Source organism: Silurus meridionalis, chromosome 28 (assembly GCF_014805685.1).
Source record: "Silurus meridionalis isolate SWU-2019-XX chromosome 28, ASM1480568v1, whole genome shotgun sequence".
NCBI classification, from domain to species: domain Eukaryota; kingdom Metazoa; phylum Chordata; class Actinopteri; order Siluriformes; family Siluridae; genus Silurus; species Silurus meridionalis.
In genome coordinates this window covers 6259588-6286879 of record NC_060911.1, presented here as the reverse complement: position 1 = coordinate 6286879, position 27292 = coordinate 6259588, and the positions used below count along the sequence as shown (strand labels likewise).

The following is a 27292-nucleotide window of genomic DNA, read 5'->3' as shown; positions in this document are numbered from 1 at the left end:
ATTTAGAGCTTTATTTACACTAGAATTTTACCTCTGTTATAATTTCGGTTTGAAAAGGAAGTATACAAGTATACAAATATCTCAATATACTTTACTTAACATGTAAATTATTTGCAACATGCATCCTTCGCCATCATTGCCATTTTATTACACATAAAGTCATCTCTTTTGGCTCCTAATTTGAAACCATTAAAACCTTTTAACAGCTTCCAGATACAGCCATGAGAATGATTTCAGTAAGTTCGTCTTAAAGGCTAAAAAAAAAAAGAAGAAGAAGGCGTAGTGTTAAAAAAGATGTTTGATTCTCCTTCCAATAGAGACACCATGTTAAGTAGCTGAACCTGTGAAAATCTTAAATCTGGAAATGTGATCCATATAACACTTAAATATCAGCCTTTCAGTGGTGCAATCTGGCAACCTTGGATCTGGCAACCCTGGATTTTGCGCTCAGAAGCGCTTTGGAGATGGAACAGAGAGCTGGGAAGATTTCTCTAAGAAGGCTCCATTAGAAGAAGACTCCAGGTTTTTTTTTTATGCATTAAATTAAATTTTTTTTAATATGGGATTTTAAACATTTGTAACTTTTTTTTCTGGGTTTGCGTTATTTGTAATTATGCCTGAGCCATTGCGCACGGAGATGAAGCTCTGCGGATTGATGCACTTAATGATGTGGACGTAAAGAGAATAAAAGGAGTGATAATAATTCGGAAAAATCACAATAAAATAAATAATAATCATTTTGCGCGCACGCGGCATGAACGCACCGGGTGGCATGGACGCGCCCGCGGTCTCCTACCCGCCCTCGTCGGCAAACGCGTCGTGGGAATCGGGCAGACGCTACTCGAGGACGGCAGCGGTGGGACTTGCGGCTCTGGTCGCCTTCCTCATCGTGTTCACGGTGGTGGGAAACGCGCTGGTGATGCTCGCTGTACTGACGAGCCGTGCGCTTCGGGCGCCGCAAAATCTGTTCCTGGTGTCTCTGGCCGCGGCGGACATCCTGGTGGCGGCGCTCGTCATGCCTTTTTCGCTGGCAAACGAGCTGATGGGGTACTGGCACTTTGGGCGTGCGTGGTGTGGTGCGTACCTGGCGCTCGACGTACTCTTCTGCACCGCCTCTATCGGGCACCTGTGTGCCATCAGCCTGGACCGCTATTGGTCAGTCACGAGTGCCGTCCAGTACAACCTTAAGCGCACACCTCGCCGCATCAAGGCTGCCATACTGGTCGTGTGGCTCATCTCTGCCCTCATATCCTCGCCGCCCCTGCTCTCCATTATGGATGACGGATTGGCGGAGGGCGCGGGGCAGCTCCCGCAGTGCGAGCTCAACGACGACACGTGGTACATTTTAGCCTCCAGTTCTGCGTCATTCTTTGTTCCATGCATCATCATGATCCTTGTCTACGTGCGCATTTACAGGGTGGCCAAGACAAGAACGAGGACTGCGGAGAAAAAGCCGAGTTTGGACACCGAGAACGGGGTCAGCATCGCCACATCAGTGGTGAGGATGAACGGAGAGAGAGAGAACGGGCACTGCCCAGGGACACCAGGTCTAAATGCTGAGCCACGGCCTTCGATTCAGGCCGAGCCAGAAGCCACCTCGACTTTAGAGGCCAAAAGCTGGAAGGAAAAAGATACAACGCCGAGCAGAAGCCAGTGTGAGAGTTCAAAACGTGGGTCTTCACTGGCATCACTGGCATCAGAGACCAGCAGGCGGGCATCCCGGGCCAGCAGCAAGACGCGGGATTTGTTCTCGTCTCGGAGGATGTCGAGCGGACGAAGGAAGAACAGCAGTGGAGGCAGCAGCATAAGGAGGAGGAGGGCGTCCCAGGTGCGTGAAAAGCGGTTCACCTTTGTGCTGGCTGTGGTTATGGGTGTCTTTGTGCTCTGCTGGTTCCCTTTCTTCTTTAGCTACAGCCTGTACGGCGTGTGCCGCCAGGCGTGCCACATTCCCGACCTCCTCTTCAAGTTCTTCTTCTGGATCGGTTACTGCAACAGCTCGCTCAACCCTGTCATCTACACCATCTTCAACCAGGACTTCAGAAGGGCTTTTCACAAGATCCTCTGCTCACCCTGGAAGAGATCCTTTTAGAGCTCGGATTTAGAGCATAGAACAGGCTCTATAGAAATGGTTTTAGATAAATGAAACAAGAAACATTCACAGACGTTTTCTGGAGTCATGGACGTCCTGTAATTCTTTTGCATTCCCTGATAGTTGACATATTAAATTAGAAAGTCCTGAGTTTCTCTCCTGTTAGGAAATGAACCATTATGATGTTTAATAAGATTGGACTTTCTCTACTCTGGAAGTCAGAGGGAGAATTAGAGGTGAGTTGTGGGCTTCTGGCAAAGACAAACCAAAGCAGGAGCAAACATGAGAGTGTGTGTGCACTGCTAGGTGTAAATTTACAGATGTATTTATTTTTTATGCAAGTGCTGAAGATGCTGTATTAAAATAAATATTGTATAAACCTTTGTGTGACTCTGTATTGTAAAGAAACCATACTACTTAAAAAAAAAAACACAGCACGTCTTAGAATGCAGCCTCTATCAATCTATGCATGTGTGAGGTTTGACATTTGCTTAGTCATGGGTCATGTGTTACTCATTACCTCACATTTGAAGCAAAGTTTGCAAAGTAAAATGTCACTTTTTTGACTTTCCTGCTCAAAGATAATCCTGGTGAACCATCTTTATACAGTACCAATCATCACATTTTTGATTCTCCTACACAAAAAAATGAGTCAGGATATAAACAACTATCATCCAATCAAGTTAAGGCTAGAGGGAGTGAGGATTATCAGATGATCAATTATTTCTTAAATGGTATTAAAGTCTGAATTAAACTGTTGGTCGAAAGCACAAATACCCATGTCTAGAGAAGTCAAGAGTCAAGAAGCTTTTATTGTCATTTTAACCATATATAGCTGACGCAGTACACAGTGAAATGAGACAACGTTCCTCCTGAACCCTGATGCTACATAAAACAACAATCACAGAAAACACAGAGCTAAGGACAAGTGTCCTCCTATTGTGCAAAGACAATACAGGACAGTGTAAGACAACACAAGACAGTGTAAGACTAATACATAACACAAAATAGCGCCGCCAGTAAACCTGTTGTATATTGCACACTGCGGTGTGTAAAAGAGTAAAGTGCACATTGTAATTAACAAAAATGTAAACAAAATGATGTGCAAAAGAGCAATAGCAGCAATCGAAAGAAGATGTGCAAAAACGGCATGGAAACAGTTTGTAATAATGAGGGGTGCTGAAGACATGAATGTGTGAAGTGAGTACGATTGTTGTAGTACATGACAGCATGCTGATATGGACTTGGAAAAATCTTATATAGCATAATGTTATGCTATGATACAGATCATGTTCACTGTAAATAATAATGGAATTACTAATCAGCAGAATCTGGGCTTTCTTAACGTTAAAATGAACTACTGAGAGATAAAAGCAATTCTATTAACAAAACGGTTCAAATAAATGTTGTACATAACAAAACAAACACTAACTATATAGACAATAGAATTTGGACACCAGACTTTTCCAGCCGTATAAGATTCTTCCCCAAACTGTTACCACAAAGTTGAGGCAAACTTATTCTAGCATGACAACTCACCTGTTCACAAAGCCAGCTTTATAAAGACACTGTGTGGTTTATAAGGATTAGAGCGGCAGACCTTAAGTGCCCTGCTATAGAGCTCTGATCTCAACCCTATTGAACACATTTGAGATGAATGGAAACGCTCACTGCACCACAGGCCTCCTCACGCTACATTAGTACCGGACTTTACTAAACCCTTTGTGGCTGAATGAGCACAAAAATTTACAAGAACACTACAAAATCTAATCTTCCCAGAAGAATGGAGGGGACTAAATGTGGAATGGGATGTTTAAAAATCCCCAAAATATTCTTATTTGCTAATCTAAGGTTAGTTTTGGGTTCATTTGTTACATTAATTATTATGTCAATGGATGTTTTAGTATTGAGTTGCATTCATCTAGTTTGTTTGCACATCGACTAGTAATAACTTAATAACTAATAAAAACTAAGAGTTTTGATGTTGATTTTGATCTTAACAGATTCCACAGAAAAAGGCTACATGGCAACAGGTTGTGCACATTTGACCACCATAATCATGTTCTAGGTAAATATTCCATTCCCTGTTTACAGAGGCAGGTTTATAGTAAATGTACTGTACTGTAGCTAAAAAAGAATGGAAATGTAATTGGGTTCTGAGCAGTACTGACAGTATAAACAGGAACTGAAAAACTGCATTGCTATGTTCTATTAGCACAAAATAAAATAGAAACTGAGGGAAAAAAATAGAGCTGTTTACACAAATCGCTCACAGAAGGAAATGAATAATTAAGCATTGCTACCTATAGATATTATAGCAGTTTGATTAAACAGATATTTTAAAACTGTAAATAGTAGAAAAGAGTTTGCATTACTTTTAGTTTCTGGATAGAGTACAGTATTAATGAAGTCTTTATCTAAATAATTGGCATAAGAATTGTCTAACTACTAGTAATACACTAGATTGTCTACTTACCATAATGTTAAAATAAAAACACCAGAACATGGTTGTTGGTGCCAGATGAGCTCGTTTGAGTATTTCAGAAGTTGCTGATCTCTTGGGATTTTTCTATACAAGTTTACACAAAATTAAAATTAAAATTAAAATAAAAACATCCTGTTTATGTAATCATTGAAGCTGGTTAACAACAGTAGAAGAACTCAAAAGATTTCAATTTCTCAGTCAAGAATCAAAGTTGGAGACAATCTCGGGCACAAGTATGGACAAAGATGATTCTTTTCTAATCGGCAACTTAAAACATTTGATTAACCTCTACCCTTAAATACATGTTCTTGGCTGGCATTAATGGCACCACATCTGTTTTTTCTCCTTGAGGTTTAATGCTTTTCTACTCACCACAATTGTAAAACGTGATTATATGAGTGATCACTTTATCCAGCCGCTTAAGCCCTGTAGTGACATGAATATGGGTATTGCATATGTAAATGAAAACAGAATTCAATTATAATTCCATAAACCCATATTTTATTCACAATTAAACATAGAAAACATATCAAAAGTTTAAACTGAGGAAATGTACCACTTTAAGGAAAAAAAACAAGCTTTTTAAATTTGGTGTCTGCAACAAGTCTCAAAAAAGAATGGGGCAACAAAAATCTGGAAAAAATTGTTATTGAAATTAAAAAGTTGGAGAAATATTTTGCAACTAATTAGGTTAACTAAGTCAGTAAGATGATAAGGCATGTGTATCTTAGAGAGGCAGAGTCTCTCAGAAGTAAAGAGGGTCATTTTTAACATGAAATTGCAAAACAGTTGAATATCATTTACACTACATTATGTCATCACAAGTTTTATAGAATCTAAAGAAATCTCTGCGCATAAAGGAACAAGGGAAATAAATATATTTTGATGCCTGTGATCTTCAAGCCCTCAGGTGGCACTGCATTTAAAACAGTCATGATTCTGTAATGGAAATCACTGCATGAGTTTATTAACACCTCCAGAATTTTTTTTTATGTGAACACAGTTTGACATGTTATCCACAAATTCTAGTTAAATCTCTGTCATTCAAAGAAGGAGGCATGCGTGAACATGATCCAGAAAAGCCGCCATCCCCTCTGGGTCAAAGCTTATTTAAAATGTATTGAGGCAAATTGGAAAACGGTCCTGTGGTTAGATTAATCGAAATTTTAATTTCTTTCTTGGAAACCATGAACACTACATCCTCTGGAGTAAACTGGAGAGGGACTGTCTGGCTTGTTATCAGCGCTCAGTTCAAAAAGTCTCATCTCTGATGGTATAAAAGTGCATTAGTGGCTGTGGAATTCGGAAAGGCTTCACAAATGCTAAATGGTATATACAGGTTTTATAGCAACAAATGCTTCCATCCAGAAAATGTATTTTTCAGGGACAGCCTTGCATGTTTAAGCAAGTTCACAGATGCAGACAGAAGATGTGATGCTACATAGTGGAAAACATGGCCCTATGTCAACTTTTTTACATGTTGCAGCCATTAAATTCAAATAAACTTTTCCTTAAAATGGTATATACTCTCAGTTTCAATCATTTAATGTTTGTTTTTGGTTTTTTTTAAACATTGCATTCTGTTTTTATTTGCAAATTATTTGCAATCTTTTTTGGAATTGGATTGGTATGATATTAAATATCATGGTGCAAGTATTGTATCTTTAGATGAGTTCTCCCACAGTATGCCCAGGTATCCCAGGATAGACCCTGGATCCACAGAAAGTGGTTACTGATACAGATGCCTCATATTTGTTCATTGCTTGTGAAGAAAAATGAATAATGTACAATGTAGAACCGTTCTAAAGATCTAGTTTCCTGCAGAGTTTATCTCTAATTTACATATTCACATGCATCAGAGGTCCTTGATTAGCCTGATAAGGAGTGTTACATTAGATTAAATACTACAGGAAAAAATTCTGCTCACGGTTTTTCATCAGGTATTAAATTAGTATTATTTATATCAAACTGCTGGAGGTAACAATGATAATTTCATTCATTATTTATACTTAGGCTATATTTTATCCAGTATGCTTGAGCCTAACTTTAATGGGTCAATAAACCCCACATGTTCAATAGGTTATAAAAATAAATACAAAATTCCAGTTTTTCAGACTAAAATTTGGGTTACATTACTTTTACTCAAGTGTTCAATTTGGTGTTAGAAGGTAGATTTGTGTATTTTTTTTACAAAAAAAAAAAAAAAGTTAATCTGGATGTTTCAATTTATGTGTGATTATACAGGACTGACAACACTGATATTATGGAAGTTATAACCTTTCAATATACAGTGCCTTTGGAAAGTGTTCAGACCCCCTTCACTTTTTACAATGATGTGATGTTGTAGCCTGGTACTAAAATCATTAAAATTGATTTTTTTTCATAATTCTACACACAGTACAGCATAATGATAAAATGAAAACAGAGCTCTTTTTTTTATAAAAAACGTGTAGGGTTAGGGTTAGGTTAAAATTTTAAGATATATATATATATATATATATATATATATATATATATATATATATATATATATATATATATATTATATACAATGTTTTTAGTATTTTTCTGGCAAACAGATGAACAATAAACAATGATAAACCCTTAATGTTTTTCATGGCCACTGAGGAATGACAGAATTTCTCTATGAAGCAGTGCAGAACTCTGTTATATTATTATCACCTTTGTGTGTTGACATTTTATTATACATCCATACAAGAGAATGGTTGGCTAAAAGGCTAAAAGAATGCTGTTTGGCTTTACATACTTTTGAGCTTCCAAGATAAATGTACCAAATTCATAACAGAACTCAAAATGGCCAGATTTTCCATTAAATTCCAGTGAAATATTGGGATTAATATAACAACTAAACCTTTCAAACTACATTCACTGAAATCTTTCAATCGACCATTAGTGCTACATACTCTCTCCATCCTTCTATCACTCTGCCAGCAGTGCAAACACACTTCTTTTTATCCATCTTTCAATCCACCAGTAGTGCACACACACACACACACACACACACACACACGCACACACGCGCGTGCGCACTCTCCATAGGTCTTTCAGTCCATCAGTAGCGCACATACACTCTTCTCCATATTTCTTTCACGTCTTTACATATGTATTTCTGCTTAGAAAACTCTCCATCCATATCTACCTTTCTCACTCTATCTATCCATCTGTATAGAATAATGTGGTCTCTGGAAGTCTTTTGTTCAAATGAAAGAAACATAAAACAATAAAAGTCATAATAATAAAGCCATACAGCAACAACTACAGCCTGTAGAACTTTCAATTATATTTTGTATTGCCGTCTCTCAGAAACAGGAAAGTGTGTGTGGTTTGTATTTAGGTTGGAGTATTGTTCGCAGCAGTTTGTCATAAGCAAAGTATAAATTGAATAATGTGTGAGTCATTCGACTTTTACCATAAAAATCTTTAAAGATCTATGTGACAGAAGTGTTATGCACCAAGTAGGCATTTCTCTCTAAGTGTGTAAGTATACATGTGCTGCATTTAAATCTTTAATCAGAGATTTATTTTCTTTCAAGACCAGAAAGATTTTTTTTTACACAATTTTAATGTTTAAGTCATCATTTAAAAAATGTATCCTGTAAATATGTTACACATATGAGACAGTGTGTATATGTTGATTGTGTGTCTGTGTCTGTATATGTTTATTGCTCTAAATCGCTGTATATTAAAAAATATAAACAGGTTATTAGCCAAATTCAACCTCTGGATGGATGAATGAATGAATGAATGAATGAATGCTGTAAAATGCATGGCGTGGCATTGCTTTAAATGAGCATGATCTTTCTTCACATTTCAACCTTTTGACTATGTGTGTCAAACCTATGCTGTTTTTGTGTCCTTTAAGCTAATTGCATGCCTCCTATTCATATCTGACTTTGTGCCTTGTGAAGTGGTGCATTATCATGCTGGAAGCAGCCTTTTTAATATTAGGAGACGCGAACGATTAGTTTAAATACTCGGTTAGACTGTGACATTAAAGAGGTACTTAAGTTGATTCGAGGGGCTCAAGGTGTACCAAGGAAACAACTACTTTTCCTCAGTTCCCCATTTAGAAATTTAGTTTCTAGCTGGAATAAATCCACAGGAGTTAGTCTTGTAGCTAGGTTGTGTAACTGTAGATTTAACCATGCTGGCAAGTCTGTGTGGAACTGGGTGTAAGTGATACACTCGGTTAATTTTCCATGACTAGATTCTCCTGTCAGATATTTTTTCTTATTTAAAAAGTGCTGGCTCAGTCTAGAGTGTGTGTGTGTGTGTGTGTGTGTGTGTGTGTGTGTGTGTGTGTGTGTGTGTGTGTGGCTTTTTACTCAACTTGCCCTTATTAAAGTTAATCTGCTCACACTGCTCACATCAATCTATGACTTGACTCAATGTACCACCTGAAGCACTTTATTTACTCCTGCGTTAGTAGACAGTGCAACACTTTGCTATGTGAGCAGGCAAAGAGTCGTTAATATCACTGATAGCTGGCAGTCGATTGGTACAAAATATACTGTTCAATTAAATGTCTCTCAATCTTTCTCTGCTTGGTGAATTATCTGACAGGCCAGACACCCTCAGCCAATGTTTTATATATATATATATATATATATATATATATATATATATATATATATATATATATATATATACAGTGAGGAAAATAAGTATTTGAACATCCTGCTATTTTGCAAGTTCTCCCACTTAGAAATCATGGAGGGGTCTGAAATTGTCATCGTAGGTGCATGTCCACTGTGAGAGACATAATCTAAAAAAAAAATCCAGAAATCACAACTATTTTTAACTATTTATTTGTATGATACAGCTGCAAATAAGTATTTTAACACCTGAGAAAGTCAATGTTAATATTTGGTACAGTAGCCTTTGTTTGCAATTACAGAGGTCAAACGTTTCCTGTAGTTTCTCACCAGGTTTGCACACACTGCAAGAGGGATTTTGGCCCACTCCTCCACACAGATCTTCTCTAGATCAGTCAGGTTTCTGGCCTGTCGCTGAGAAACACGGAGTTTGAGCTCCCTCCAAAGATTCTCTATTGGGTTTAGGTCTGGAGACTGGCTAGGCCACGCCAGAACCTTGATATGCTTCTTACAGAGCCACTCCTTGGTTATCCTGGCTGTGTGCTTTGGGTCATTGTCATGTTGGAAGACCCAGCCTCGACCCATCTTCGACTCAACTCTCTGTCTGGTTTACCGCATGCACTGTAAAAACATACAAACTACAGAGTTGGATATATACTTACAACCTTACACAAGGAAAGTCACAAGTATTCAGATTTGAGATTTGCAGCTGCTTAATTCGACTGTCTGGATGGCCTATGATAGTGACAATGCATGTATGATTTTATGGCTCCAAAGTGTAGCAACTTGACAACAGGGGGAAAAAGATGTTGTGAGATTATAATGTGCACAGGACACAATTTATTTTATTGTGCATTCAATTCTGTGACGGTTGTAAGCACTTCAGGTGAGACTCTTTCACACATAGCCTGTTGGTTTAATCCACTTTCTCTGTCTGGGGAAACAATTGGGTCCAGAGTGTGTTTCATTTTTCATACACAATTTTATAGCTTTGGCAATATAATATTCTTTCTCGTATAATATATTTATTGAGCACTAAATCTAACCAAGTTAGACACAAATAATACGTTTCTGTGCTTACAAAGAAAATTGAGCTTTGCATTCAAATGTACTAGCAAATACAAATGATCTTTACATACAAATTACAGTTCGCATACAAACGAAAATAAAAAATTGAGCCTTATGGAAAGAAAAGAATCAATAACTAATCCTTATTTGTAAAATGGTCACTGGTCACACATGACTCTCTATGTACAGCTTTTTTTTAATGGTCTTGTGGCCTGCATTCTTCAAAAAAAAAGAATTTTGTGTTGAATTAAGTACAGCGTTGCTTTTGTTTACAGATATTTTCAACAATCGTACCGCACATCTGCTTATTAGATGAGCTTTATTGTAAACACAAATAAAACGTATATTTCTATGCATTTAAGCTATTGAGCTTCTACCAGCACTGCATAACACTCTATATTTGAAGTGCTATAAACATATTTTATGAAGTAGTGTGAAAATCAATGACTTCAGATAGATGTGAATCTAAAATAATGCATGGCTATGAGTATGTCCATGACTATGTGCCCATACCGGTACAATATGTAAATCTACATATGAATATGCAGACCAGTGAATCTGGAATGTAGATGGGTCGTAAGCTCCTTGACTTGATATGCTTTTTTAAACATCTCAATCCAGATTTAGTCCCCAGACCATGCCGCACCACAGTCCTATAGTTCCCTGAACATGCCTTTACTCCCGTGCCTCACAGTTTTTGCACAAATAGTGCAGCAATCCATGTCTCCATAGAGCTCACTTTATGCACAATGCCACTGTCATGCTGGGACAGGTTTGGGCCTGTTAGTTCTCAAGGGACTTTTAAAGGCTAAAGCATACAAAGTCACAGTGGTGAACAGTAACAGATTACTATAATTAAGTACTGTATTCAAGTAGCTTTTTTTACATATCTGTATTTCAATTTGGGGAGACTTTTACTTCACTTTTTTTTACATTTAACTTCACTACATTTCAACGTGAAATATGTTTTTACTCAACTACATTTTGCGAAATCAGTTCTTTTTATTTGAGTGGATAAAAACATAACTAGTTATGCACATGCACGCAAGCCACCAATCAGAGTAGAACACGCACCGTTTTAAACTTGTTTTGATTGCTGCTTGGTGGTATCTACATATCACCAACATACAGTTCAACAGCAAGCAGAACATTTTAAAAGGTGTGATGGACGAAACTCCTGACTCGCACTTGCGTACTTCTTTTTTTTTTTAAGTAGATGAAAAGAAAATTTTGGACACATCATAATTGTATTAGATATTAATCAGTGTTTGACTAATTAATATCATTTTATTATTAGACTGGTGTTTTTAAAGTAGCATTAGAGTCTTGTCACATAAACAAAGATAATTAAGCAAGAGTTTTGTTAAAAATATGTTAATAGTACTTTGGATGCTTAAGTACATGTGAAAGCAAAAACTTTTGTACTTTTATTAAGTGAAAGTTTAAAGGGAGCACTTTTACTTTCCTGGACCAATATTCTACTTTAACTCAAGTACATGTGTACTTGTGTGCTTCATCCACCACTTCAACACTATTGTGTGTTTGTGCACAATTTGCAGAAAACCCCTGCATAAGGGCATGTTGTCCACAAACTTTTAGTCTTGTAGAGTGGCTATATATCATTAAAGTACACTTATAAACCATTATGGTATCATTTCTTTACGTGTATATTTGCAGATGAATAACAAGTATCCAACAGTGCCCTCTGCTGGTCGTACAAGAGCATCACCAGCCAGTATGAGTATTTTGAACCGATATTTGAGGACTTTCACATTGTTTTTAAGGTTGATTATAGTGTACTTCAATATGTTTCAGGATTTTATGATGCTTCCACAGAGCATCTTGTATTACATCTTTCAGAAAATGAAATGGGAACTCTTTTTTCAGTATGGATCAGCCTCTTCTCCACTGAAAAATGAATAAGTGGTGCTCCACAAACCATCAATAAAAAGATTTTAACACAAAGGGACACTTTGGTCATGACTAATTTATGATGAATATAAAAATAAGTGGAGATTGTGTAAACTGTTTTGAGTTCTAGTTTAGAAGAAGCTTTGCGAGTAGTCTTACATATCTGGTGAACATCACTGATGTCCATCATTGGGAGCACTTGCAATTAGACTGGGATTTTGACTTCAAAATCAAAGTAATGTCATTTTTGTATATCCAAATGTATTGCAAAAGTACTACATGTGTTACCCTTTTAAATTGTGAAGTTGATGTGACATTGACATTTATGTGTGGATTTCCATAAGAAATGTCTGGTTGCCTACCTGGCTATAATAACAAGATATTTACCTAATTTTACTTCAGTATGATATGGTTTTAATTATACTAAACGAATTAATGTTATGACTTAATGTGAGTAACTTTGTGATATTAATTATCTTTATAATTATATATTAATGTTATCTCGAAGCTAGCTTTGCCTAGATAATGAGAGGCATTAAAATTTGTCATGTACTGAAAAAAAAAAGCATGAAGGGAAATTCCAGATGTTAAATCCATTGTTAGAACAGTAGAAAAATAATAGTTTAAACTGTTGGGGGAAAAATAAATATGAATGTTCAATGGGAGAAATTCTTCCATTCACAACCCTAAAGAAAATATATTATACTGCAGGCAGCCACTAGATGGCCCCAGAAACATTTAGCTTCACTTTTAAACTCCTTTTACCCCATTCCTCCTGTTTGTATTTGCAATTGCGTTTTCTAAATGTGGACGCATAAATTGTGACATAATCCAAACGCAATTACAAATCTTGCATTAGCGTTTGCGTTTTCGCACATGCGCAGTGACTGCCAAATTTACAATGGAAATGCAATGTAAAATTTTCCACTGTGTCTTAGGAGTGATGACCATGTGATATTTAAATAGCAATGGTAATTACCACGTTTGCTTTTTCACGTTCTCTGTGTGTAGCCTGTCAAAACTCAAAAGGAATCGCAATTCTTTTTGCATTTGAAGTTCCAAAACCTTGCACAGTTATTTGCATTTTAGATTCATTGCACTGAAAGCTGTCAATCAAGTGTCAGGGGGTGGGATTATATTATAGGGCGTGATTGTATTCGATAGTGACGTCACTCACAGTCGACAACCAACAGGGGAAAAGCTAGTAATAGACGAGTTTGCAAAATGTTCAGTCAACAGTCAGTGAAATTGTGGAGGACATTATCATGTTCGTGCAGCATGCTGACAGTTCATTCTCTACGGATTTCCTCTTAGTCAGAAGCCATTTAGTTTTGGACAGGTTAAATGAGTGCACGGCTACGGAAATTCGAATGCAAAATGAATTGCGATTCCATTTGAGTTTTTCACAGTCGACACACGCGACGCAGAGAAAATGAAAAAGCAAACGTGAAAATACAAATGCAAATGGACTTTCCATTTCCAAATTTTTTCATTTGAAATTTGGCCGTCACCGCGCATGTGCAAAAACGCAATGCAAGATTTACAATTGCTTTTGGATTCTGTCAATTTATGAATCCACATGTGAAAGCGCAATTGCTAATATAATTTGCAATTCCTTCTGATTATTATCTTGCATATCCTTTCCATACCCTATAGAATGTGATTATATTATATTATATTATATTATATTATATTATATTATATTATATTATATTATATGTGAGGTTTTGAAACCTCGTTCTGGCTGCATGTCAAAGCAGCTGAGATGCGAATAAAAGCTTGTTATATACAGATGTTTAGAAACAGCTGTATTAATTAGCTATGGCATCTGATAAGCAACAGGTGATGACCAAGAAAATGAAAGCGCATTAACAAAAATGTAGATCATGATCAAATGGAAAGTCCATCCTGGGGAAAAAAAGAAAGAAAATGAAATAAATAATAATAAAAAAAAAAAAAAAAAACTCTTTTTCTCATTTCCCATTTCAGGTTTTCTCTATTTATAACAGTAAAATGGGAAATATTAAAAAGCAAAAAAATTTAAAAAGCACATTTTTAAAATTCATTTAATCCACACACACACACACACACACACACACACACACACACACACACACACACACACACACAGAGTTCCCAGCCAAGGAAAATAGGAAAGAGAGCATCAGAATGATGGTGTGATCGTAGCAATATATGAATGTCACTGCAGATAAAATTCTAATTAGTCGTTTGATGTTTGAATGAATTTAATGAAAGGATTATTGATGAGGGAGTTTGAGATGGGCATCGAGATTTTAGTGTCAATATGTGTTGCATAAAAGGCAACAGCTTATCCATTTCTTTAGTTCTCACAGCAATAATTTACTTTAGGGATGAAGGAGACCTCTATAGCACATATATATAAAAGAGGCATTAGGTTTAGGTTACTCAATAATAAGAAACAAAGACATGAATATTATAAATTCCTCACTGGATCCAGTGATTATAAATAATACCCTATTGCTGTGAGGCAATTTTCTTTTATGACAGACGTTGATTCTGACTTTGATATATCATACAATATGTTTGGCCTGTTGGTAGACAATGGTTATCAGCACAGCAGATAGTAGAATACAGTGAGAAAAGGCTGTTTTTTGAAGATGGGGGAAAAAACTAGATGTGACATAATGATTTTTGGACAGGGAGGTGGAGAGAGAGAGAGAGAGAGAGAGAGAGAGAGAGAGAGAGAGAGAGAGAGGGAGGGGGTGATGCAGGAAAAGACTGTGGGACAGTTAATGTTTGCCCATTCTTAGAATAGATGCATGTTCCTAGTCTCTGCAGCAAATTGTGGACATGCACCAAGAGACTGGTAAGCAATTCTCTTACATCATTGTCTGTACCTCATGTGTTATTGGATGTAAAGAAAAGAGTGCTGTAACTAAAAAATATGTTTTCAGTGGGAAAATAACTACATTGAGCCAAAATGCTAAAATGTGGCTTGTGTAATTGACTAAAATGTGATGTACTGCTTAAAAAAGAGAATAAAAAAAGAAATACGGTAAAGGTTGTGTTATCTGTCAAAGCATGTATGTGGTACGATTCGTTTGTAGGCCAATGTGTATGTTCTTCATGTAGGTTATGAAAGTTCACTGTGTATTTTTTTAGTGTTTTTGAATAAATTTTCAAGTTTGCTTGTGTTATGGAATGTTTGGAGTGTTTAGTAGTCAGATGGTTTCTCAGTAGGTGCCTGCTGAGTGTCCGCATGTTTGTTTGCATATGTCCTTGATTTTCTATGCCAAAGCATGATATCATCATCTTGCACGCTATGTAGTGGGTTTTTTCCTTTCAGAAATGTGCCAAAAAAATAACCATTTTGTGAGGATTTTAAAAAAATCTAAACTTCATTGGATTTAGATTTAAAGAGTCAGGATTCTGAAATCAAAAGCAAATGGACATATTTGTCTCTCTTCTCGTTTTAGAACAAACTCTGTTTCAAGCTTCAAGCTCCAACATATCTCCTATTTCAACCTTTATTGATCAGCTTTTTTAAGACTTTGCTGTCAGTCTGATGGGCCTCATAAAAGGTCTATAAAATCGAAATGAAACAACACAGAGAGCCTTACACTGAATAATATCTGGATAAAACTTAAAAACTAACTAGATAGAACTCAAATTTTCACAGCTCTAATAAGTATAAAACTTTTATATACAATTTTATATAAAAGTATAAAAAATTATCTGTTACTCCACCTCACATAATTATCTGCAATCACCATTAAAGAAAGCAAAACATTTAAATACATAATTTCAGCATAAGGAGATGGATGGTCCAGCATTAGGCCACGTCCTTCTTTCTCTCTGTGGGATCTTTCTTCTGTGTCCTTTGCTGGTGAAAACTCAGAATGACACAGAGCCCATTATACTGGAAGGAAAGTGTTTGGTAGTGTGTGACTCCACTCCAGCTACAGAACCAGGAGGCAATGCACTGGGAATGTCGGTTCGCTCTGGTACAGGGCGTGTTGCCTTTTCTGCCATCCGCAACACTAACCATGAACCATCAGAGATGAGCAATCGGACCATGACTATTTACTTTGATCAGGTCAGTACTTTTTACATACAATTTCTCATTTTTAGTAACACGTGTAAATGCACTAAATTTAAACCAAACTGAACAAAGACTTGTTTTTTTTTACAATGTTTCAGCAACACTGATTTTCTTTTCTCACACAAATATTACCCAGTATATGTATCATGTGAACAGCAAATAAATGTATATTATCTAATTTAAAAAATGTGTGTGTGTGTGTGTGTGTGTGTGTGTGTGTGTGTGTGTGTGTGTGTGTGTGTGTGTGTGTAATCAAAATGGCCACATAAACATGACCTTGATGTCACAGCGAAATTAAGGCTTTTTCAGGAATATTACATTTTGTTTATGTTCACACAAATGATATATAGATAAATCCATTTATATCCAGCACAATGTAAGAAAGCACTTTACAAAGATCGAAATAAATATACATTATAGGGCCAAATGTAAGTGAACATCTGACCATAACACCCACCTGTGGATTTACTGCAAGCTGTTGCCTCAAACTTGGAAACGCAAACTTGGAAACATAATGCCTTTGTATGGCATTAAGATTAAGCAGCCTAGTACAAACTTCTAAACAAATTTCAGCATGACAGTGTATCTATGGATTATTTATCATTGGTTACTCTGATACAACCCCTGTAAAAACATGTGGGATTAATTGGAACCTCACTAAGACCACAGTCATGTTCCAAAATGTTATTGTAACAGCAAGGGGAGGATAAAATGTATAATTTAATGTTTAAAAAGACCATGTGTAATTGGTCAAGTGCCCAATAACAATTGGTAATAAAGTGTAACTGAACAGAGTCAACAGTGGCAAGTGATGAGTAGGATAGATGTGTAGATGGATAGAGGGAAGAATGGATGGATTTGTGGATGGATGCATTAATGGGACTGTTAGATAGAAATAAAAATTGCATGAATGTGAGTAAACATTTATTAATAATAATAATAAAAAAAGGAACATTGAAGAAAGATCACTTAAATATCCAGATTTATGGTATATAAATCTTACTGTATATTCCCTGTTTTAAATGTAAGGTCTTGGTAAACATTGGCAGCCATTTCGATCCTGCAAGGAGCATCTTCCAGGCACCTAGAAAAGGGGTGTACAGCTTCAGCTTCCACGTGGTTAAAGTATACAATAGACAGACGATACAGGTAAAGTAGTTTTATCTAAGTGAGATCTACATCAGAGTGTTGTCTTGTGAAAGAGTGTCATTCATTTTCACTAGAAAATAGTCATTCTAGTCATTCACTAGAGTCTCCCAACTAGTGTCTCAACATAAATGTATGCTCAATGTCTGTTTCAATTTTAAACTTTTTCTGCACAGTTAAGAAATTTCTCATTCATTATTATTTAAACATGACTCCATTTGCAGTTTGACACATTCAACTGGAAAGTATGCACCCTATTTACATCTAACTCTACCCATCTGTCCTGCCAGGTAAGCTTGGTGTTGAATGGTTGGCCAGTGATCTCAGCTTTTGCAGGGGACCAGGATGTGACACGTGAAGCAGCAACCAATGCAGGACTGGTTACCATGGAGAGAGGAGACAAGGCCTACCTCAAACTGGAGCGAGGAAACCTGATGGGTGGCTGGAAGTATTCAACCTTTTCTGGGTTTCTTGTTTTTCCTTTATAGAAGGATTTATTTTTTTAGAACTGTTTATACACCTACATTTTTTTTTTCATTTGTCTGTTTTGTGCTGGTGATTTTAGTAACTTTATGTCATCATCATGTTCAGATGATTTGCTTCAGATGATGTGAATGTCATCCGAAACAACTCGGATAAAGACGAGAAGGCAGTGGGAAAAAAGTGAGCAACATCCTGATGTGGGCATTTTAATAAGATCAAAGTGTAAATGGTTGCAGATGGATACATGGCCACATACTCATTTCTATTTATTTTTACCAGTGCCATCTGTTAATCTGGCAAAACAGGTCAGCCAAATAAAAAAAGACTGCTCTCTTTGCCAAGAGACTGCAGGTCCCCCTGTAACCCTGTGATTATACATTGAAGGCTTGGTGTTTTATTTAGTTTTCATGTAAATTACATGTCCCATTTCATAGGAACTAAATGAAATGTATGTGTATATATATATGAATATATATATATATATATATATATATATATATATATATATATATATATATATATATATGTATATAAGTAAGTATTGGATGTCATCATTGACTGTCCTGTTGTATAATTAAAAACTCTTCAGAACTTTTTGATTTGCCTGATATACATTTGTAAGCCGCAGTATACTTACAGCTGTTTGTTTCTGTATAAACAGGAAGAGCCCCCATCCCTAGCCGTTAGTGTTGTTAAAAGTACTGCAATATTAAGTATAATTGAGGGATGATGCTGATCATGAGGTTCCACATCCATGAAATTCCGGTGACAGATGGGGGAGTTGGCAGATAGTTACTTGGGGTTGCCAGAATCCCGCTGATTACACAATGCACGCTGTCATTGTTTATTAGTGTCAGAGTTCCATGTCTCTATAGGAGATTTGTACTAAGGAGGACATTTTTCATATACTTTAAAAATAATTATACTGCAGCACTGTTGAATTTTAAAATTACAACACATGCATTAATTTATTATTAATTAATGTCCTCCACATCTGCCTCTTTCAAACCAACTACCTGCATGTCTTCCCTCACCACATCCATAAACCTCCTCCTTGGTCTTCCTCTTTCCTCCTTCCTGGTGGCTCCATCCTCAGCTTTCTTCGACCGATATACCCCATGTCCCTCCTCTGCACATGTCCAAACCATCTCAATCTCACCTCCCTCACCTTGTCTCCAAAACGTCCTACATGCACGGCCCCTCTAATATACTCTTTTTTAATCCTGTCCATCCTCATCACTTCTAATGAAAACCTCAACATCTTCAGCTCTGCTACCTCCAGCTCCACCTCCTGTTTTTTACTTACTGCCACTGTATCTAATCCATACAACATCTCAGGTCTCACCACAGTCCTATAAACTTTCCCTTTCACTCTCACAGATACTCTTCTATCACAAATCACTCCTGCTATCACTCTTCTCCACCCACTCCACCCTGCCTGCATTTTTTTCTTCACTTCTCCAACACACCATTACTTTGCACTGTTGACCCCAGGTACCTGAACTTCTCCACCTTCATCACCTCTTCTCCGTGCAACTGCACCACTCCGCTGCCCTCCCTTTCATTCACACACTTGTACTCTGTCTTACGCTTACTGACTTTCATTCCCCTTCTAAATACTCTCACTACAAATCACAATATCATCTAATCTAATAAACTAATAGTTATAATAAATGTGGCTTTAATGATAAGCTGTTTTTTTATGTTTGTTTGCAAGTTAAATTCAGCCATCAGTCATTCATAAATAAATTCAACATTTGCAAAAGTATAAAAGAAATAACTTACTTCAGGCCATTCTAATACAAAAAAATCTTTAATTTTGGGGCATTACTGGTGGTATCACACCACCATGGCATGGATAATTTCCCCATAACATTAATACTCTTTACACTGGAAATACAAAACAAGGGTTTACAGCATAGAGATGAGAAGTGGAAAGAAGTATTATATTTCAGTATAATTTGATAAATCACTGAAATGTACAAAAGCAGCAGATTTTACAAAGCCATAGCAGCAGTACCATACAGTACTATAGCAGTACAAAGTACCTTATACCTGGATACCAATCCATTGGACATATTAAAGACCAATTTAAATCATAAAGTTATAATAACGAACAGAACATGGAACATCCACCTACTAAAACTTTTTGCAATGTGCATTTTCATATATGACTACACAGGTTTTGAGTAAAAAAAAAAAAAAAAAAGGAAATTATGGCTAATAAAAAGGGGAAATGAGCAATAAGTAAAAAACTAAATGTATATTTGGCTCTGTAAGTGTTCAAGGACAATTGCTACTTGCTGGATGAAGTAGAAAATCCCAACAGAAAAGTTTAAGGTTTGTCATTGGGGGGGTTTCTGCTGATGTTTGGAAGATGGCTGTGTGACTGAGGGTGCTGTTGGGTGTCTCTGGCGCTGTCTTGTTCCTTGTACATTCATGAAGTTGTTGTCACCAATCTGTACTCCTGTGACATTGGATAAGCAGATGCTCACATTGCCTGAGAGGAAGGAAAAAGAGAAGAATCAAGGAAGTCTGTAAATTTACGACTTACTGTTTTTGGTTCCTGTTTTACGGCAACAGAAAAAGTTTATGAAATACGATATTTTAGAATACACTTACTTGGAATTGAGAATTGCCGCTGGAAAGAAAGTAAAAAGAAAAATTATTTATGTTGAAATTGTGTATTTTACTATGACAGCAATAGTAAATAAATAAAACAATGCAGGTCAAAAAGATTTTGTTTTAAACCTGTGCATTTGGTGGCCTAAATTGGGCAGGTGGAGCTCTTGCTGGCTTATAATACATTCCTGGTAATTTTGGAGAACCTGAGTGAGAAAATGAACCTGCCCATGAAGAAAAAAAAAAAGAAAGAAGTAGTAGATAAAGACAAAAATTTGTCCTATCAGACTTTTTAAAATCCAGACAACACACATGTTTGGGCCAGATAACTATAGAAGTTATGAATTCACTCTGGCAATTACATACATAATGCAATGTATAACTGCAGAAAGCTTATCACATTAACTGTAATTTAACAGTTTCTCATCTACCAGTTACCAGTTGTGATTTACCCACTTGGAAGTGGCAACAAAATTTACAAACATTTTAATGTCCAAAAAATAAATAAATTAATAAAAAAAAAGTCATGGTTTAAAATGACATATAATCTTCCAATCAGTAGCAACAAACTTATGGTGTTATGGGATCCATAACACTTTTATACTTTTATTTTTATAAAACACTTTTTTTTTTTACCTGCTCCGGTGGGTGTAGGTTTAGGACCCATTTCCTAAAACATATATTCATTAACAAAGTATATTTAAAGATAAACCTCATTAAAACACATTACAACAACATATATATATTGATTTTCTGAAGTTGTTTTAGCAATAAATACCTGTGTGGAAGTTTTCACTGAAGAATCATTTTGCTTTTTCAGCCCTTTTTTAAAAGGAAAAAATGAGATGGAAAAAAATAATGTGAATTAATCACTTAAGGTTTAAATAAAGAAATAGCGATTTAAGTGCTATGTAGAGAAAAATCCATAGTTAAAAATATATTCCTTGCAGTCCATTAATCAAATGTAAAAGTCCACAATTTGGAGGTATGCATAAAGATGGCCAATGAATTATTACCTAACTTATGGTGGCTGTAAAAAAAAAATTGCATAGCATTCTGCAAATTGGATCAAATACAGTAGAGTAAATGCAAATCAACAGATGAATGTATATCACAAAATGTACCATTCTTTGTTTGAGGGTTTATAGAGAGTGATGCAAAACTGGAACTCAAATTGTCTTTATTGTCCTTTAGGAAAGAAAGAGGAGAAATAGAATAGAATGTGTAAGTTGAAAAGCCTATTATACCATACCACATAAATATGAAGAATAAATTAAATAGGCAATACAATAATGCAATGGAATGAATAGAAAATAATAACACTACATTCAATTGCAAATTATTAATAGGAATCCTGTAATATTATGATTGAACTGAAATTGTAAAGTTTTGTACCAGCTTTTTTAGAATGGTGTGGACGGCATCAGGCACATGTTGTTTGTGCATCTCGTACACGTTATTTGTGATCTCAATACACTCTGAAAACAATGTGGAATAAGCATGAATAAATAAACAACTTGAAAATAAAGAATGATATATCAGGATATTAGTATGTTAGGATGCTTGAATGCAGAATAACCCAACTAATATAAAAGGATGAAGGTGGGATGCAAGCGGTACACAGTAAAGGCATAGAATCTTACCTATGAATGTGGGTCTGATTTTGGAATTATGGTCCCAACATTTCTGCATCAAATCAATTATCCTGCTGAGTCCATCTGCCTGGCTTTTTTCTATACAGCTCGTATCAGGCCTGTCACCTTCACGGACACGAAACCGCACTAAACTAGAAAAGTTATCTGAGAGAGAAAGGGAATGAGGCAGTGGGAATCTAATAAAGCAAATAAAAACATGAATCCTGTATTAGAGTGTATTTGTAACTAATCTGCAGTTAGAGAATGCACTGGAGTCTCACCGACGTACGGCTGCTTTCCCGTGATGACTGACCACACCAATATGCCGTAGCTGAGACAATATTCGGAAAGAAACCAACATTATTATTAAATGCACTGAACACATAACCTTCATGACTAGACCCAAAGCTTTAACTGAAAAAAATGTTTACCTGTAAACATCACAAGCAAAGTCAGGGAGATACTGAGTGGAATGAAATGCTTCTGGGGGCATGTAGCTGGTGGTCCCAGCTGCATCCCTATCATTCTCTTCAATAGATTTTGAGGTACTTTTAGATATTTTGGCCAGACCAAAATCTGTGAGCTGGAGTAAAACAAGACAGATAGACAGAGGGACTACTCAGAGATGCACTATATTGCCAAAAGTATTAGCTCATCTATTTTCAAGTGCAAATGAACTTGAGTAACATCCGATTCTTAATCCATGGGGTTTATTATGATGTTGGCCCCTTGCAGCTATAACAGCTTGAACTCTTCTGGAAATCTTTGATCGTTCTTCCAGAAGCACATTTTTGAGGTCAGACACTGATGTTGGAAGAGAAGGCCTGAATCGCAGTCTCCGATATTATTCATCCCAAAGTCTTCTACACCAAATTTACTCATCCATGTCTTAATGGTCTTTGCTTTGTGCACTGGTGCGTAGTCATGTAGGAACAGGAACGCGTCGTCCCCAAACTGTTCCCACAAAGTTGTGAGCTTGAAATTGTCCAAAACGTCTTAGTATGCTATAGCACTAAGAGTATCTTTCACTGGAACTAGGAGGCTGAGCCCAACTCCTGAAAGACAACTCCACATAATAATCTCTCTCCATCAAACTTTACACTTGGCACAATGCAGTCAGACAAATACTGTTCTCCTGGCATTCGCCAAACCCAGACTCATCCATCGGATTGCCAGACAGTGAAGTGTGAGGTCACTCCAAAGAACACGTCTCCACTGCTCTAAAATCCAGGGGTGGTGTGCTTTACACCACTGCATCCGATGCTTTGCATTGCACTTAGTGATGTAAGGCTTAGATGCAGCTGCTCGACCATTGAAACACATTCCATGAAGCTCTCTACGCACTGTTCTTCAGCTAATCTGAAGGCCACATGGAGGTCTGTAGCTATTGTCTCAGCATCCGCTGACCCGCTCTGTGATTTTACGTGGCTGAACACTTTGTGGGTGAGTTGCTGTCGTTCCAATCGCTTCCACTTTGTTATACCACTAACAGTTGACTGTGGAATATTTAGTTCATGGTACCACGCTGGAATTCACTGAGATCCTAAAAGTGACCCATTCTTTCACAAATGTTTGTAAAAGCGGTCTGCATGCCCAGGTGCTTGATTTTATAAACCTGTAACCATAGAAGTGACTGGAACACCTTAATTCAATGATTTCGATGGGTGAGCGAATACCTTTTGCAATATAGTGCATCAGACTGCTTTTTTCTCCTTAAAAACTCATTAGCCATAAATAAACATTTTCATTGTGTCCCTAACCTTGGCATTTAGACTGTCATCCAGTAACACATTGCTGGGTTTCAGGTCCAGGTGCAGAAGAGGTGGATCCAACTGGTGGAGGAAATTCATTCCCAGAGCGATCTGGTTGATAATGCGGAAAGCAAGTGGCCAGGGTGGGCATTCTTTCAAAGCCAGCTGGAGGTCCATCAGAGATCCTCTCTCCATGTATTCCATGACTAAACCCATCTGAAAGGCAGACTTGTCTTTTTGATCTTGACTTTTGTAAATGCCCAGAATTCTCAGCACATTGGGGTTGCCGCCATGACGCATCAAGTCTGCCTCTTGGAGTAGAGAGGAGTTGGAGCTAGGGAGGAAAAAGAAAGGTTATTACAATGTTCAATTAGATTTTTCAGCCATTTTGTGAGTACAGTGCAACCTCGATGCTCGCGGGGGTTACGTTCTATGAACCCTTTTTTTTTTTTATTGTAAGGTTTTGACTCTCGCTTTTTGATGGTTCCTTTTTCTAGGGGAATTGTTCCTGTACTGTAAACTCTAATTCACTTTAAATTGTGAATTGCTTGTCATAAATGTTTTATTTACTACTTCAAATGAATAATACAATAATAAAATAGTTTTTGAAACATTTTTATGTAATTTATTAGTACAAACTCGTTTTCAAAATGTTACTCCGAACTTTCGAGCGACTCGCGACTTCTCAAAAATCTGATTTTCGCGAGTTACTCTCAGTCTCGTTCCAAATGAAAAGTCACGAACTATCGAGGTCGCGAGTGACAAGATCACAAGTATCGAGGTTCCACAGTACAGTATATGCTGACTTACTGAATACATCTGATATGCATAGCATTGAACATCCCCTGTTAGTGTTGAGCATCCAGACATGACATAATACAATGAAGTGAACAAAGAAACTTCAGAAACCTGGATTATGAATGCTTGTTGATGTCCAAATAGTCTCTAATTGTATCCATTAGATGCCAGCATGTGATTAACAAGTTGTCAAAATTGTTTTGCTTTTAATTCTATTCATTAGACATAACACACCACCAATAGAACCAATTACCAGAAGAGGTGGGAAGAATTTAGCTTTGATGGTTCCTCTCGACTAGTACATTAGAAAGTGGAACATCATGAGACAATATAGTATATTTACCCATCAGTAGAGTGTAATAATTTGATGGCAACGTCCATCCCCCATTTTTTATGTTTTGCCTTATAGATTTTTCCAAATCCACCAGACCCAATCAGCTTCCAGGGCTCCAGACAGTCATCAGATATGAAAGGAGGCAGGGAGCAGTTGGCCAGGTCCATGTATCTGCATTAATATAAAACAAACGTAAATCGGGTTATTTTCAGGTGTTGTTGAAGATTTGGCAACGTTTTAATTTAGTTAAGCATCTTTATTTTAAAAAGGGACATGCGAAGACCATTTTTAAATTGATGTCAGTGACTACTATGGAAAATGATAGAACAATTATGGAAAAATCTATAAGACTGCATTTTATTGGCTCTGTAATTATACTCTGCACACTGACAAAAAAAGATCTAATCAATGTTTGAAGTTTGAATTAATTATTAATTTGTTTATTATTAATTATATATATTTTTTACATTATTGAGTTATGAGTGGACAAAACAGGTTTGGTTAAGGCACCACCAATTTGTAAAGCCTTATAGTCGCGATCTTGACACTCGTGACATTAATAGTTCGCAACTTCTTATTTCAAACGGGACCGAGAGTAACTCGCGAAAAATCTGATCGTTTTCTAGAAGCCGTGAGTGGCTCGAAAGTCCGGAGTAACATTTCAAAACAAAAAGTTTGTACTAATAAATTGCATTAAAATTTTGACAATCTATTTTATTATTGTATTATTCATTTAAAGTAGTAAATAAAACATTTATGACAAGTAATTTACAGTTTTTGTTGAGTTTACAGTACAGAACATGTACAATTCCCCTTGAAAAGGGAAACATCAAAAAGAGGAGTCAAAACCTTGCTATTTTTTGTTACTCGCGAGAGGTCATAAAACGTAACCCCCCTGCGAGTATCGAGGTTGCGCTGTACTTTGTTAACACCAAATTTTATTGTCATTTTTGCATATCTCAGCTTGTCAAAGTGCAGAGTCAGCTATGATGCGGTGGAGCAGAAAAGGTTAAGTGCCTAACTCAAGGCAGATGCTCAAGGTGGCAGCTTGGCAGTGCTGGGGTTTGAACCCTGACCTTATGACCAGTAGCACATCCTCATTTATATTTATTTGTTTGTTTATTTGTTTTTATTATATATATTAGCCCTTACGAAACGTTTATGTCTATTTCCTATCATACTCCTGCTATGTTACAACATATGTTTTTGTAAATATAACAATAGTTGCTTTGTGCTGCCCCAAAAAAGAAATTATATTTTATTAGATTAGAATAATTATATATTCTAATCTGGTTTAATTCAGTTTAGAGTAGTCACAGTTTAATCTAAAGATTGTAACTCAGAATTTCTGTCCTGGAAAACGTCTCAACATAACAGTTCCTAGTAAAGAAAATTCAGGAAGCGCACAGCAGGAACGTCACAAAACGAGACCATTGCATACACCGCCGATAATAAATATCTTCTCTACTCTAAAAGAACAATATAAAAACATCAGACTTTCACGTTTTGCTATGCAAACAATCATGACGCTGTTATGATTATGCAAATTGTCCCGTGTCGTCATTTGGTGACATCTACAGCAACTTTTTTGTTTTGTTTAAGTTGGATGAAATACTTTCCCCTTAAAAAGATGTTAAAGGAGAATGGCACTGATATCAACCTCCAAAGTTTCAGCTCTAAACTTGGTATTAAGGTTTGAATTCAGGTTAATAATGGATTGCAACTAACCAAGTTCAACTTACCAGGCTGGTGAGAATGAAATCTAGAATGGCTCTTGAGAAAAATCTCAGTAAAGCTGAAGCTTGAAAGTTATGGAGCTCTGAGTTCATTAGGCAGGAGCTGCTGAGTAAAAAGTGGACATACTGAAATGGCGACAAAAACACACCGACCCTGTAAGAAGTGCTGTTCTTTCACTTCCTTATAGGAAGAGAGAAGCTCGAAGCTCCAGTGCAATGCCACTGTCTGTCCTCAGAGGGCTGTCTGCTCTACTGTAACTGCTCTACCTGCTCTACCTGGTCTACTTGTAAACACAACACCCTTCACCTGCAAGACTCATACATGCAATACAACTTACCATAAAACGACATGAAGTTAGACGAGTTGATGGAAAGTCAAGAATAAGATGTTCAGCTGCAGAACTTTTTCGCGCATGCGCACGCGTGAATCTCGTGCCGCTTCCAACATACCTAAAACGGAATTTCTTTCTTTTTTTTTTTCCGGCTGTGTTATTTGACGTCATCGGAATTTCCCAAGCGACCTGTCTACAGTAGA

At 36.7% G+C, this 27292-nt stretch overlaps 3 protein-coding genes across 4 annotated transcripts; 2 read left to right on the top strand and 1 right to left on the bottom strand.

Moving 5' to 3' along the window:
* The first annotated feature begins 300 nt into the window (after positions 1 to 300).
* LOC124381556 (alpha-2C adrenergic receptor-like) lies at positions 301 to 2472 on the top strand. Its single transcript, XM_046843302.1, has one exon. The coding sequence runs from the start codon at positions 755 to 757 to the stop codon at positions 2087 to 2089; it is 1335 nt and encodes a 444-aa protein (XP_046699258.1). The 5' UTR covers positions 301 to 754; the 3' UTR covers positions 2090 to 2472.
* A 12452-nt stretch (positions 2473 to 14924) lies between these two features.
* si:dkeyp-74b6.2 (cerebellin-1) lies at positions 14925 to 18328 on the top strand. Its single transcript, XM_046843198.1, has 4 exons — positions 14925 to 15017; positions 15628 to 16247; positions 17283 to 17402; positions 17690 to 18328. The coding sequence occupies exons 2-4, from the start codon at positions 15969 to 15971 to the stop codon at positions 17885 to 17887; spliced, it is 597 nt and encodes a 198-aa protein (XP_046699154.1). The 5' UTR covers positions 14925 to 15017; positions 15628 to 15968; the 3' UTR covers positions 17888 to 18328.
* A 1348-nt stretch (positions 18329 to 19676) lies between these two features.
* ripk3 (receptor-interacting serine-threonine kinase 3) lies at positions 19677 to 27230 on the bottom strand. Of its 2 annotated transcripts, none has more exons than XM_046843064.1 (13): positions 27096 to 27230; positions 25031 to 25192; positions 23899 to 24223; positions 22570 to 22721; positions 22420 to 22469; positions 22148 to 22303; positions 21900 to 21982; positions 21629 to 21692; positions 21283 to 21326; positions 21141 to 21174; positions 20634 to 20728; positions 20505 to 20523; positions 19677 to 20382 (listed from the first exon to the last, which is right to left on the bottom strand). In XM_046843064.1, the coding sequence occupies exons 2-13, from the start codon at positions 25186 to 25188 to the stop codon at positions 20228 to 20230; spliced, it is 1335 nt and encodes a 444-aa protein (XP_046699020.1). In that variant the 5' UTR covers positions 25189 to 25192; positions 27096 to 27230; the 3' UTR covers positions 19677 to 20227. The 2 variants fall into 2 exon arrangements, with proteins under 2 accessions (XP_046699020.1, XP_046699019.1); XM_046843063.1 differs by lacking the exon at positions 27096 to 27230 and adding an exon at positions 26764 to 27018.
* Positions 27231 to 27292: the final 62 nt, after the last annotated feature.

Coding starts and splice junctions, on each gene's coding strand:
- LOC124381556 (XM_046843302.1), top strand. CDS start 755: ATGAACGCACCGGGTGGCATGGACGCGCCCGCGGTCTCCTACCCGCCC.
- si:dkeyp-74b6.2 (XM_046843198.1), top strand. CDS start 15,969: ATGGATGGTCCAGCATTAGGCCACGTCCTTCTTTCTCTCTGTGGGATC. Junction 16,248..17,282: donor TGACTATTTACTTTGATCAG/GTCAGTACTTTT, acceptor TTTAAATGTAAG/GTCTTGGTAAACATTGGCAG. Junction 17,403..17,689: donor ACAATAGACAGACGATACAG/GTAAAGTAGTTT, acceptor CTGTCCTGCCAG/GTAAGCTTGGTGTTGAATGG.
- ripk3 (XM_046843064.1), bottom strand. CDS start 25,188: ATGGACCTGGCCAACTGCTCCCTGCCTCCTTTCATATCTGATGACTGT. Junction 22,470..22,569: donor TTTGCTTGTGATGTTTACAG/GTAAACATTTTT, acceptor ATATTGTCTCAG/CTACGGCATATTGGTGTGGT. Junction 20,729..21,140: donor ACCTACACCCACCGGAGCAG/GTAAAAAAAAAA, acceptor CTTCATGGGCAG/GTTCATTTTCTCACTCAGGT.